At 44.8% G+C, this 13,104-nt stretch overlaps 1 protein-coding gene across 1 annotated transcript in view; it reads left to right on the top strand.

Moving 5' to 3' along the window:
* The first annotated feature begins 2,268 nt into the window (after window positions 1–2,268).
* IGDCC3 (immunoglobulin superfamily DCC subclass member 3) overlaps window positions 2,269–13,104 on the top strand; it is a 166,797-nt gene continuing 155,961 nt past the window's right edge. The window contains exon 1 of the mRNA XM_032766045.2: window positions 2,269–2,516. Within this exon, the coding sequence (XP_032621936.1) occupies window positions 2,348–2,516 (169 nt within the window). The 5' untranslated portion in view covers window positions 2,269–2,347. The remainder of the gene's footprint in view (window positions 2,517–13,104) is intronic.

Below are 13,104 nucleotides of genomic sequence, written 5' to 3'. Positions count from 1 at the left end.
GGTTACACCCATTAATTTAAACTGGAAACCTTTCGTGTGCTCCTAGGATATAAAAAGGTGAAGAGATATTGATACGTACTATGCAGAAAGGCATCAATATTGCTATTTTGCTCAGTTACACTAGTTTTTCCAGACAGGGCTATTTAAAATCCATGGCAAGCCCCCCGTTGACATCAGAGGGAATAAGATGAGACTCGAGGTGTATAGAAAGTAAATTCGGTGCTGTGGTTTCTGGAATATGTAGCAGAGAACTTTTCCACTGAGTATCAGCAAGATATGACACTCATACCCATTCTGCAAATTGGTGAGTTCCAGTGGTATTGCACATGCAGTCTGCAGTAAGTAGCATTTTTTTTCAGAGAAGTGTAGAAATTGCAGATGGAAGAGGCATGTTTGAAGATCTGGTCCCTTCCTGGAACTGCAGGATTGTGTTCAACTGCATATCAATTTGATTTAGTTGGGGTACGTGCTTCTTTGAGCTGGGAATTGGACTAGATGACTCTTGAGGTCTCTTCCAAACCTAAATCTTCTATGATTCTCTGATCTCCTCATGTTTGAAAGCAGCATCTATGAATGCCCCATGTGATGAGGCTTCCACCACAACCCTTGGGAGACTTGTAAAACACAATTGTTAAGAAGACTTTCCTGATACTCAGCTTAAATTTTCCTTTTCTCAGTGTCCTGACAGTACCTCTAGTAGCTCCTTCCTCTTAACCATCCTAATAAATTCTCCATCCATGGTGTTTACATGCGTCTAATATTTATGTTAGGACAGCTGTTCTTTGGTCCCCTTTTACATTTCAGGTCTGCATGTAAACACTTACTCTGCACTATTCTTAAAAGTGCTGGCCTATTTTCACCTTTCCTTCAAGTCTGTAATCACTACTGCATTGCAAATTAGAGCCTAAAAAGGTATGCTGGACTAAATGAAGCATAAAATACAAAGGACATTAGTGTTTAGGCATTCTGTTAGGGAAAAGGAGAAAATTAATATTTATCTTTGTGGTGTGAAGTGTGGGTTTGCTTAGTGTTAGAAATTCTATGTTAACCGATGTTCTAAAGACATCAGTTAGTGTAATGGGCTTGCAGGAGATGTTTTGTGTTTCTGCTCCATAAGTTTGTGAGTTAATGTTACTGTGCCTAATTTACTGTTCATTAAGAATGTAATCATGGCATCACGCGACTGCTACAGCATAAGATACACTAGGCGGTAAAAGTAAACAGCTGCCCAACTCTGCCAAATAAGGGGCTTCCCTCAGAAGGCACCACTAGCTTCCTGGAAACAATAAATTGCAAGGAACTTGCAACTTGAGGGTTGTGACCCCCGAGGGGGTGTCGTGATAAGTCAGGGGGCCATCCCTTTCTGTATGCTTAGAAGAGCAGCTGAAGCTTTTTTTTCTTTTGTCACCTAGAGTCATGAGGTGGAGAATGGCTGTTCTAAAGTATCAGACGCCCATTGTTTGAGCGAATCCTCCTTTTACAGACATTGCTCCAGCAGTCAGGGCTCAGCTAATAGTCTTGAAGTGGGTACAATATGGCTGAGATTTCCTAAGACACCTCAAGGATTTGGATGCCCAGTTCTCATTCATTTCAATCCCTTAAGGCATCTCTGAACAACGCTGCCTGCAGCTGCTCCTTATTGTATTCCCCTGGCCAGCTCCATGCTGATTCAAATGAAACACAGACTGCTTGTTGGAATGTGCATGCTCCTGGATGCACAGCTCTTCACAGGTGCTCCTCAGGGTGTCGGGAGCAACTAACTATTCCTTGCTGGCAGGAGCGGCGCCAGGGTTTTTGGCGCCCTAGGCGCAGGGCCGGCTTGCTGATCCCGCGGCTCCGGTGGACCTGCCGCAGGCATGCCTGCAGATGCTCCAACGGAGCCGCGGGACCAGCGGACTGTCCGCAGGCTTGCCTGCGGGAGGTCCACCGGAGCAGTCTGCTGCCCTCCCAAATCCCGGCGGTCGCCTAAATGGAAGTGCCGGCCCTGCTTGCTGGAGTGGTCCCTTTCCAGTCTTCTTGACCAAGCAGGGTGTGCACGAGCGCTTCTGCCTGTTTCTTGGGAAAGGTACTTATGGCCCAGACACAAACAGCAACCTGTTGTTTCTAGACTGGTTTTGCGAATCCCTGGTCTGAGTCAAAGCCTTAACTCTGGATGCTTCTTGTGGATTAAGTAACTGACTTTGTTTGTTCCCCTTTCCCCCATCTTCTAGATTTTGGTCATTCCACCGAGCTGGCCTTCGCGGTGGAGCCCAGTGATGACATAGCAGTGCAGGAGCGGCCGCTGGTGCTGGACTGCCAGGTGGAGGGAATCCCGCCCATCACCATTACATGGCGGAAGAATGGAGCGATGATCATGGAGAATGAAAACATCTTTGTGCTGGCCAATGGATCGCTGTATGTCTCCCACTTCCAGAAAGTCAGGGGGAATGGGTCATCCGATGAAGGCGAATATGACTGCATGGCTCAAAACCGCTTTGGGCTGGTGGTCAGCCGCAAGGTGAAGATTCAAGCAGCTAGTAAGTACTGCGCGCGCCTTATCCGTGCCTCCAAATTCCAGCCAAGGATGGTCTTGTGTTTGAAGTAGAAATGTTCATTCCCTGGTAGCATTCAAGGATGCATGTTAGTTGTATTGGCTGGCTGGAGACAGAGCAGTAAGTCTAAAGGGATCTCAATTATATGAACACCAAGTGGGCGTCAAAACTTGACTATAGATCTGAGACACACCGGTACGTGTGCTGCCATTCTGTCCCAGAACTAATGGGTTTTGGGAGCCCTGCTGCCACTTACGTTTGCTCCCTGCCTGCCCTCCTGTATCTGGGGCACAGAGGTGTGATTTGGGCGTGCTTTCAGAACTGGCACAGGAGCATCCGGGCCCCTCTTCCTATAGATCTTACATGCAGGGCTGGAAAGGTGAAAGTTCGTATATGGACGGGATTGCTAAACAGTAAGAACCAAGCCATTGGCAGGCTTCTGTGTGGAAAATTGAATGAGGAGTGGAGGAAGGGATTAAGAGAGTGAGAGAAAAAGACGAGTGGGGAGCAGATGTGGGCTATCGCTGTGATCTAATCTTTGGAATAATTGTACTTCTGTAAAAGGAGAGCTAATCAGGCCTTGCTTAAGGAGGAGAAGAATAAAGAGACCTCATGGTAGTAGTAAATCCCCTGTCCCAAAGGAGTGAGTCTCAGTCAGTCACACGGCAAATACTCCATCACTCTTCTGTGCCGTGTTTTGAAACCTCTTTGCCTCTCGCTGCTGCTAGGTACCATTCATAAGGCATCACTTTTCCAACAGTAGGCAAAGACCTTTTGAAGGTCACAGTTTCTTTGTTATTTAAGGCAGGCAGCATGGAAGCAGCAAGTCTTATTTACTCCCTGGCATTGCCTTCGGGGGCAAGGCTAACAACACAAGACAGATTGTCTGTTGTAGGAGCCTGTAGGGGGGAAAAAACATGAAAATGTCAAAGAGTGAATGAAATTTGAAAGAAAGAAAGAAAGAAAGGGAAAAAAATCCTGAGCAGGACACAATTGTGATTCCGTAGCCTGCCTGTGCCTGCAGTCTGCTGCTCTCTTATTTATCCCATTGTATTTGGAAATGCTGTTCCTGAGGTTAATTCTTCCTTGAGTGGCATGTGCTCTGCTGGTGCTTTCCGAAATGTAGCCTGCTTGGGTTTTTGATTGTTGGTTTGGTCATGAGTCTGAGGCTTGTCTGGATAACAGCAGCAGCAGCTAATGACCCCCTGAGTGGTGATTTCTCTCTGTGTGCCTTGCACGGGAGGGTATGTCCTTTTGCCTGTAGGCTATCGGCAGGCTGCCTGAGGTCCAGTAGAAGGTCCTGTTTGCATTCAACCAGATCTGGTGGTTATATCTAGGCATGTACTTTATGTACTGTTTGAGTAAGGAGATACCTCATTCCCACCTTGGCTGTCACCAGGCTGAGGTCCTTCATGTAAAAATTCTGGGCCACCTTTATGAAAAGACTCCAACTCCTTTAAGAGAACATGTTTTGCTCACTCTTGGAGTGGTCCCGTAAAAACGCTTCCATTGCCTTTGTAATTTATTTTGAGACCATTCGATGGAAGGGGCAAAAAAGCCCAGGCAACATCCTCCGTAAGGGTGTGAAACTTCCCTGGTTATACTTATTGCCACCGAAACCACTTAAAATCCTTCCTTTCCTGCGGGAGGGCTTTGGCTCGGTGACTGCCCTTAAAGGTGGCACCCTGCAGTCAGCTGTTCCTGAGTGTACGGAGAGGCCATCAGCCAACCTCGATGTTTAGTGGTGTGAGTAACTGAAGAGGCAAAGGGTTTGGGTCTGTGCCAGGTAAGCAGCCAGATCTATAACCTGTCAGTCTCCTGAGGACAAGCCTCAGAGCGTTTTTGATGACTGGTTTTGTCACTTCTGAGCTGGGAGATGGCTGACACAGGAGGACAGTGTCAGACTTCCTGGACCTGTAAGTGGGAGATGTAAGAGCCAGAGGATAGCTGATGGGCAATAAACAGTGTCGATATGGATGTGAAGAGCTGCATGTTCCTGAATGGCACTTCCTTTGGTGACTAGATTTTGCCTTAAATCAAAATGGAAGAGAATCACATTGAAAATACTCTTGACCATATTTTGGCTTTGGGCTTGGAGCTGTCATAATTTCTTCCCGTGCTCCATTAACCCTGTACAGACTATACTGTCTTCTCCCTACCCCGTGCAGTGAGATCCTGCCAGTAACGGGAGTCATCTGCAGGGCATTGTGGTGCATGGGGCTGAGTACGTGTACTTGGGCCAGTGTAACCCACTCGTCAGTGTATGCTGCCGATCCATAGAAAATATGAATTTGCTGCAAGTGTCCACTAGACACTTAGTTTGGTGGCTTATTCTTTAGGTCCTGGGTTCAGTCCCCTCTGACGAACAAGATGACGGTTGTTCTCCCAGGCCCCAAAGGTTCACCACCCATCTTGCTTTTTTGTTAGAATGTAGAATGGCACCTCAGTCAGCTGGGTATCAATAAAGAACAGTTTCTATTGTTTTCAGAATTTTTATTAGGGCTTTTTTTTTTGACTGAAACAGGTGAAATTGGCATGAATTCATGGAACTGTCCAGTGTCCCTGAATCTGCATCTTTTGCTGAAAAAAGGTTTAGGGTGGAAAATTTTTGCCCAGCGCTATTTAGAAGCAATGTTCCTAACAAGTGGAAATTGGTTTGTAGTCTCTTGCACTGGACTTCTACACTGCCAGGGCCACTGGTTATTTATTATTTGTCCCATGGTAGCACCTGTGGGTCCCAGTTGTGGATCAGGGTTCCATGGTGCCAAAAAGATGGTCCTTGGCTTGAGGAGCCCATCTCATACACTAAGCACAGAAATTATAATCTTGAGAGCATTGAATAGCTTGGGCGCTGTTTTGCTCTAAGGAAGAAAATATGTGTTGTATAAACCCTTTCTGAAAGAGTCAAAAATGTCTATGGGCTAAATCCTGCTCCCCCTGCAGATACGTCCTTCACTTGGTACTGACAGCTGGGCAGAAAAGTGAAGGAGAAATAAAAAAAAAATCATACACGTTGATCGAGGCTGCGGTGCTGAGAAGTCAAAGGAATCTGACAAAGCAGAGCCCCCCGAGAGCTCTGCTTTACGTTTCACTCTGTTCAAAGGGATGCCGTTTGTCTCATATCATCATTACAGACTCTGGCTTTGAATTGTTGCTTGGCCTATGGTGGTCTTGGCTCTGTGGAGCATCCATGTTGGCATCCAGGAAGTGTTGTTGGATATCACTTTTTTTTTTTTTTTTTTTTTTAGGTTTCAGGTTTACTTCAACACACTGAAATTGGGTAAAATTTTACTGGAAAACCAGGCTGATCACAGATGATGTACATATAATACGGGGCCCTCATGGTATGAATGCTCAGGTTTGAACTCCTCATAGATTATTGGCATTGAAATGAAAAGTTATGCCATAAAGTCTCAGATTTGGCAATATTTAGACACCTCAGGGATGCAGTGATTTGGGGAATTTTAATATAGAGAAACATGATCTGAGCATAGAAGTTGGGGCCAGACATTCCTGAGTCAACCAAAACTCCAAATCCCCGCTCTGGCACTGATTTTTCCTGCAGCTTTGGGCAAGTCATGTCATTTCTCTGCCTCAGTTTGCCCATCTGTAAAATGGGGCTAAACTTCACTTTTTGCTCTCCTAGGGGCAGGGTTATCAAATTCAATTGGTTAAATGCTATATGATTGCTATGTAGTCTGATTAATAAAACCTAGGCTTCATAAGGGTACCTCTGTTGCCATAAAGTAGAATTGCATGGATGGAAATTGGCTTGTTCTGTTATGTGGCTATTCAGAACATGTGCTAATAGTATTTTCATACAGTAGTAATTAAACGAAACAAAGACATTTGACATTTGTACCTGCATCTAGCAAACTTCTTTGCCTGTCCTTGATCAGAACTTTCCAGTTGTTTTTTGTTCATTTGTCCAACCCGTGTGTGTGGGTTTGAAAGATCGCAGCATACGGCATGTTCTTTTATAATTTTATTGTTATTGAATATAGATATTTTTTCTAAAGATAACAGAACAGTTTCATAACTTATTTTCTCATAACTCTTAGCTTTCTTACTTACAATCAGTTTCTCGTGTATCCACAGTTCTCCTGAGGGAAGGATCAGGGAGGATGTGTGACTGTACCTGCGTAGGTCTGGCTCTGGCTTGCAGAGATTCATGGGTAGGGAGAAGAAAGAGGGATCCTTGTTTAGCAGGACAGCATTAAAGATCTCTAGTTTGCTCCCGGAAAAGCTGATTAGAGGCACTTTGATCAGGCATTTTATTGCTCATTTCACACTAGTTCTCTTTTTCTCTCCCGGCCTGCAGACGTTGAGTTTAACTATAGTAGCATTATTCAGTGGGCAGGCCACTGGTCTGGGAGTCAGGAGGCTGAGAGGTCAGTTTCTGGTTATGACACTGAACTCCTGGGTAACCTTGAGCGAGCCACTTCCCTTCTTTGTGCCTTGGTTTCCCCATCTGTAAAATGGGGATGATGATTCTGACCTCCTTGGTAAAGTTCTTTGAGATCTGTGGATGGAAAAGCCATATAATCACTATGTATTAATAATGAAAAAGTGTGATGTTTTGTTTTTGTTTTACATTCCCCTTTTGCTAGATAAAACAGACACAAAGGGCTTGATTGTGTCTGTAGGCACAGCCCTGAGCAAGTGCTAGTCCATAAACTGTAGCCGCTCTCAGAGGCACAAATCTATCCCTGCTTCCTTCTCCTTCCTGTGGAATAGCATTTTCTGCTGGCTTCTCCCATGGCATGCAGGCATACGGATTGGTGGAGCACAGGCTCTGTCCACTCTCTGTCTACTCCCACCCACCTGCTCAGGTGAGGGAAGATAAATGGGTCTAAGATCTGGAAGGGATGAAGGAATGGGTCTAAGATCTGGAAGGATGAAGGAATGGATTAGGAGCCCTTACGCTCTTGTAATTCAGGTCTCACAACCTAGTCCCAAATAAACACAGGATGAGTTTAATGTGAAAGACCTGAGTAATATTTCCATTCTGTTGGGTTTATGCTGTGCATGCTGGTGTTGTACCACTCTCCAGGCCTCCTTCAGGAGAAGAGCACTACAGAATGTAATGCAGCCACGCTCCTTGCTATCACCACCCTTTATTTATTTGGGGCTTATCTGGCAGCCATGTGTCATCTTGCAGAATTTGCAGCCTTTCCCCCCCACTATAATTTTCCCTGCATCATCATAAATCACAGCCTGGCCTGTGGAATAGGACCCATTGATTATATCACTCAATAACAAGCAATTATCGCTAATTGGAAACCACTGTCCTAGTGGATGCTGGGTCAGCTGCTGCACACATCTGGCCTGATGTTGGCAAGTTTCACAGTTTGATCTGATCTTATTAAAAAAGACAGTCGCATTGGTGGATGCCAACTGAGTTTCCTGATGCCAGGCGAGATGTGTTGGCCTGATGCTTTGGTCTAGGTTGGCACCTCAGAATGGCTCTGCAGAGGGCTGTACCTGCCACACAAGAGTCCCCCCCATCACCTGTTGTCCAGCGGGACCTCAGTTACCAGTGCTGTAAGCCCCCACCTCATTTCCCTTATTTTAGCAAATCCCCAGCCACTTGCTTCCATCCTTGTGCCTGTGTGAACTTAGCACTTCCCCTGCTCGCAGGAGGGGCGTGTTGATATTCCATGCAAGGCAGATGGGACTTCTGTTCTCTCCATTGATCCTTTGGAGATGGACATTAAAGACCACCACCACCAACTTCTCTAGTGAACCCTGAGGCCAACACCCCTTCCCCACTAACCTGCTAGCCTCTGTGATCTAAAAGTTGAGGATCTCAAGGTCACTTGCAAAAACCATGCTGTTCCCACGTGCCTGTGAGTCCTTTTGCCTTCTAAGCTATTTGTCCAGCGAAGAAGGTTGAGTGCTTTTTTTTTTTCTTTAAAAGCAGCAAAGATCTTCTCATCATTTCAACTCCTCTGTGTAGAAGGCATTTAGTATGTTGAAACTGCAGCCCCCTTTGAGCTGTGGGATGGTGGGACAAGCTGGTTGAGCCCAAATAATAGGAGAATTGATAGGAGGGAAGAGGCAAGAAGGAAGTCTGAAAGGATTAAGCAGAGTCAAAGAGGGCTGATTATTTTATGGGTCACAATACAAGGCATAAGAGTGAGATCACAAAGGGATGTGATTACAAAAGGCGGCCATATTGGAAGGATCTGACCAGGATTATAGTGGGAAATGTTTTTACACAGTTTTGTTCCACTCATTATGAAGTTAGCATTTTAAATTAAGGTTTAAATAAGGTGGCCCCAGCGTTGTCACAAAAGCGTTTCCTGGGCAGTGCCACCATTTGGATTTGGACGCAGATTGCAAACCATTCACCAGAACTTCATAATCAAACATTAGACCCACCTACCTGGTTTGTTCTTCTCTTGTCGAGAAGACGGAGAGCCCTTTGGGTGGAAAGTGGAGATCGGGTCACCGCATTTCCAAAATTAAGAACTTGGGGTTCTTTTGTGGTGACACTTTTTAGGGTCATGAAATATTTGCACAAGATGAAAATGCACTTAAAAATATATATGCTGGTGTTGCCAGAGCTGTCTGGCTCAAGAGTGACATAGGCAGATTACTTCTGGTGGAGGACTTTTTCCAAAGTAGGTAGGCTTCCAGCTTCCATTGATTTCAGTGGGCGTTAGGCACCTAATATCTTTATAGATCTGGGTCTGAATGAGGTTTGATCTGAGACGTTGAATAGTGTCACTTGAGCAAAAGAACTGCTTTGATAATGTCTGTGCTCCTCCGACTATTCTCAGTCCAAATATTGTGCATCATGCTGAACCCTCATTCGGTTGGACTGGATTGTTCTTGGTAAACCCTGAGCAGATTCTATTTGCTGTAGCAATATGTCTTGGGTGCGGGGGGGAGACAACAAACAACATTTTAGTTATAAAATCAACCAAATGGTTTGATTGGTTGAAATAGAAAAAACAAGGACATTTTGGGGGTCCTGTAGAGTTCTTGTGACCCAGCAAAACCACATGAAAGAAACAGAATTGTCCAAAGAAAACTGGGACAAGTGGCTTGGATTTGTAGTAGATTTGCAGATTTAGAAGAGTTAGTCACCCGTCTCCCATTGAATTTCAGACTGTGCCTAAGTTGCCTTTGAAAGCTTGAAATGTGGTGCTTGTTTCACCTGCTGGTTTGTAGCAGCGTGATGTTCATTTAAATGTAATCTCATTCTTCTCTGTAATGCTGGTAATGTAGCTAAGACAAGCCATAGGCACCGCAATGTTTTCTCGCTTATAGGAGCGTTTGCTCTTCAGGCAGTAATGGCACTTAGTCGTTTAAAGAAGGCTCCAGGGAAATACATCAGAGGAGTTTCATTAATGGTAGCCCTGTTGAGTTATTTGTCTCATTTAACCTTTGTAGCAAAGCTGAGGAAATTTTGACATCTCTAAGGTCAGCAGGACCTAAATAACTGATTTTTAGACATAACCAGAGCAATTTGAAGGTGGCTTAAAAAAAAAAAGTCTACATCCTCAGCCGGTGTAAACTGGTGCAACTGGGGTCTCCACTGAAGTCAGTGGAGCAATGCTGATTTACATCAGCTGCTGATCAAGCTCTTGGTGCTTCGTTTTTGTTTACTTGTAATTTTTAAATCTCTGTTCTGTCCCTGCGTTATTTTGCTAGTATGTCCACCAAGATGGTGGCCATTGTACTTGGCAAGAGTGGGGTACTGGAGTTGCTGCAGATGACTGCAGGGATTCTATTCTGTGGAGCCACTAAATTTTCATTTTCATCTACTGGGACAGTGGTTCTCAACCTTTCAAGGCTACTGTCCCCCTTTCAGGAGTCTGATTTGTCTTGCATACCCCAAGTTTCAGCTCACTTAAAAACTGCTCGCTTCCAGAATCAGACATAAAAATACAAACGTGTGACAGCTCACCATTACTGAAAAAGGGCTGATGTTCTCATTTTTACCATATCATTATAAAATAAACCAATTGGAATATAAATATTGTACTTACTTTTCAGTGTTATACTTGAACCTGTTTTTCACTTGAGCCTTGTCTGAAGCCTGAGCCCTAGGCAGTGGTGATGAAGCCTGTAACTTAGTTTTGCAGGGCTCCCTGTTGCATGGGTCCCCGGGCAACTGACCTACTTGCCAGCCCTGCACTTGGTTGAGAAACACTGATCTAGATGAGTTGAGTACCCCCTGGTAGACCTCTGCATACCTTCAGGAGCACACATACCCTTGGTTGAGGACCACTGTTCTGGGAGACGGGATGCCATTTTCTAAGACATCAAGTTTACTGAAACTATTTAATAGCAGATCAAGCCGTGTCATAAGGTATATTTCCCAAATCTGAACCTTAGCATCCAAAATTTGGGTACCTGCATGAAACCTCTAAGCTTAATTACCAGCTTAGATCTGATATGCGCACCACTCAGGACTTTGGGTGGAGCCCCTGATTAGCTCCGTCTCCCAACCTCCCTGGGACCCCAAGACTCAATTCCCTGAGTCTCACAACAAAGGGAAATAACCCACTTCCCTTCCCCCTCTTACCTCCTCCCAGGCTTCCCTTCCCTGGGTTACCTTGGAAGATTACTGTACTTAAACTCCTTGAATTACAAAACAGAGAGGACAATTCACCTTCCCCCCTCTTTCTTTTTCCCCCCCCAGTCTTTCCCTGAGAGAGACAGTAGACCTGGCACAGAGATTCCTATCCCCTTGCCTCAACTAGAAAAGAAAATCAAACAGGTCTTAAACAGAAAGCTTTTAATAAAAAAAGAAAGAAAAGACAAAAAAAATGGTCTCTGTAATCAAGGTGACAATATTACAGGGTTATTTGCTTATAAAAAAATGAATAAACAGCCTTATTCAGAAAAAAAATACAATTTAAACATTCCCAGCAAACTACACACGTGCAAATACAAAAACAATGTAAAAACCTATATTGTTTTTCTACCTGTACTTACAACTGGGAAACAGAAGATTAGAAAGCCTGGAGATAGAGTAATCACCCTCAGAGCCTAGAGAACACTGACACAGAGCAAAGGACCCACACCACAAACGTCCCTCCCTTGAGATTTGAAAGTATTTTGTTTCCTGATTGGTCCTCTGGTCAGGTGTTTCATTCCCTTTGTTAACCCTTTACAGGTAAAAGAGACATTAACCCTTAGCTATCTGTTTATGACAAGCCGTCAGTAGCGAATAGAAAAGGAGAAAGGAGCCCAGGAAAAGCCCAGGAAATCTCTAGTGTAGACTTCTCCATCATCCTGAGGACTGGGATTTCAGGATGCAGCCCTGGAGTGCGGGTTGATCGCCTGAGTTGCAGATGTTTGTTGTGATGTCTTATTTTGACAGCGAAATCTTTACTATGGAAGTGGCAGGAAACACGGTGAATGCAGGCTGCTTTGTCTTGCGCCAACAGGGGGAACACAAGTAGCTGTGACCTGTTGTCCAGGAATCCAAATAATGCCTCTATAATTTCTGTCCTAATTTGGAACCTGGGAGCTTGGAATCAACATTTATTGCCAGGAATCTCCCAGAGTGCAAACCTCAAGTGCTCTGAGAACGTTCCCAGAAGGTGTTACAAAAGAGCAAAGAATTAGGTAACATGATTCACTGGGAATTTATTTTGGCTTGGATCTAGAGATGCCATTAAATCTTAGGCTTTGCTTTCTTGCAAGCCTATCAGCATGCAAACAGTATCCAAAGCCAAAGAAGAGAGGTGGCTGCAATGACCATGTGAGAGAGACGCTTCTGTTTTTTCGGTCACCGTTTATTGGAAAGACTGTGAGTAGGAATTGACTTTCTGGAGCCATTCAGCCCAGGAAATCAATACTGTTGATCTGATAGGTATCTAGTGATTCTTTGTAACTTAAAAAATGCCTGTGCCTGGCTTGATACATTGTATTTTGCTAATCCTGGGCTTGACCTGTGGTTACTGATAATGGCCATGAGAAGGAAAGGAAATAAAAGATGTTTGAAAAGATGTTTAATCTCTGAAATCCAGCAGGGTGGTGGATTCTGCACTTTAACCTGCCTGCTGCAGTTACAGGTCCCTCCCGCAGAGTGACAGCCCTGGGGTAGGGTTTTAAACCCTTTCCTGTTATGTGCAAAATATGTCAACAGCTCCTAAGTGACTTAGGCACCCATGAGACTTTTGCTGCTAAGTCACTTAGGCACTTGGGAAAAATGGACCCATAATGATACTACCTTGCACTCTGAAATCAGGGTCCCACAGTACTTTATTAATCTTCATGTGGCCCTGTGAAAGGAGCAAGCCCTGTGCTCCCTGTTTTTCAGGTGGGCAAGCTCAGGCACAGAGAGGTTAAAACAACTTTCCCAGGGATAGTGGGAGACTGGGAATAGACTGCCGGCCTCTCTGCACTCCAGGGCAAGAGAATGGAGAAAGGCTTCAGAGTGTTACAGGTGGAGAACTCACTCACATCCTGGCTGAAGATAAGCAACAGGTTTCATTAGGAGAGAGTGTGCTGTCAGACTGGTGAGCCGTGCTGTGAGCACAGGTGCTAGCCTGCGCTGGAACGGCGATGTGGCCTTAAAGGTCAACAGGGGGAAGGGACTGTTGCATGA

This window comes from Chelonoidis abingdonii, chromosome 9 (assembly GCF_003597395.2).
Source record: "Chelonoidis abingdonii isolate Lonesome George chromosome 9, CheloAbing_2.0, whole genome shotgun sequence".
Lineage (NCBI taxonomy): Eukaryota > Metazoa > Chordata > Testudines > Testudinidae > Chelonoidis > Chelonoidis abingdonii.
Note: the sequence above shows the minus strand (reverse complement) of the source record. Positions and strands in the feature narration are given on the sequence as shown.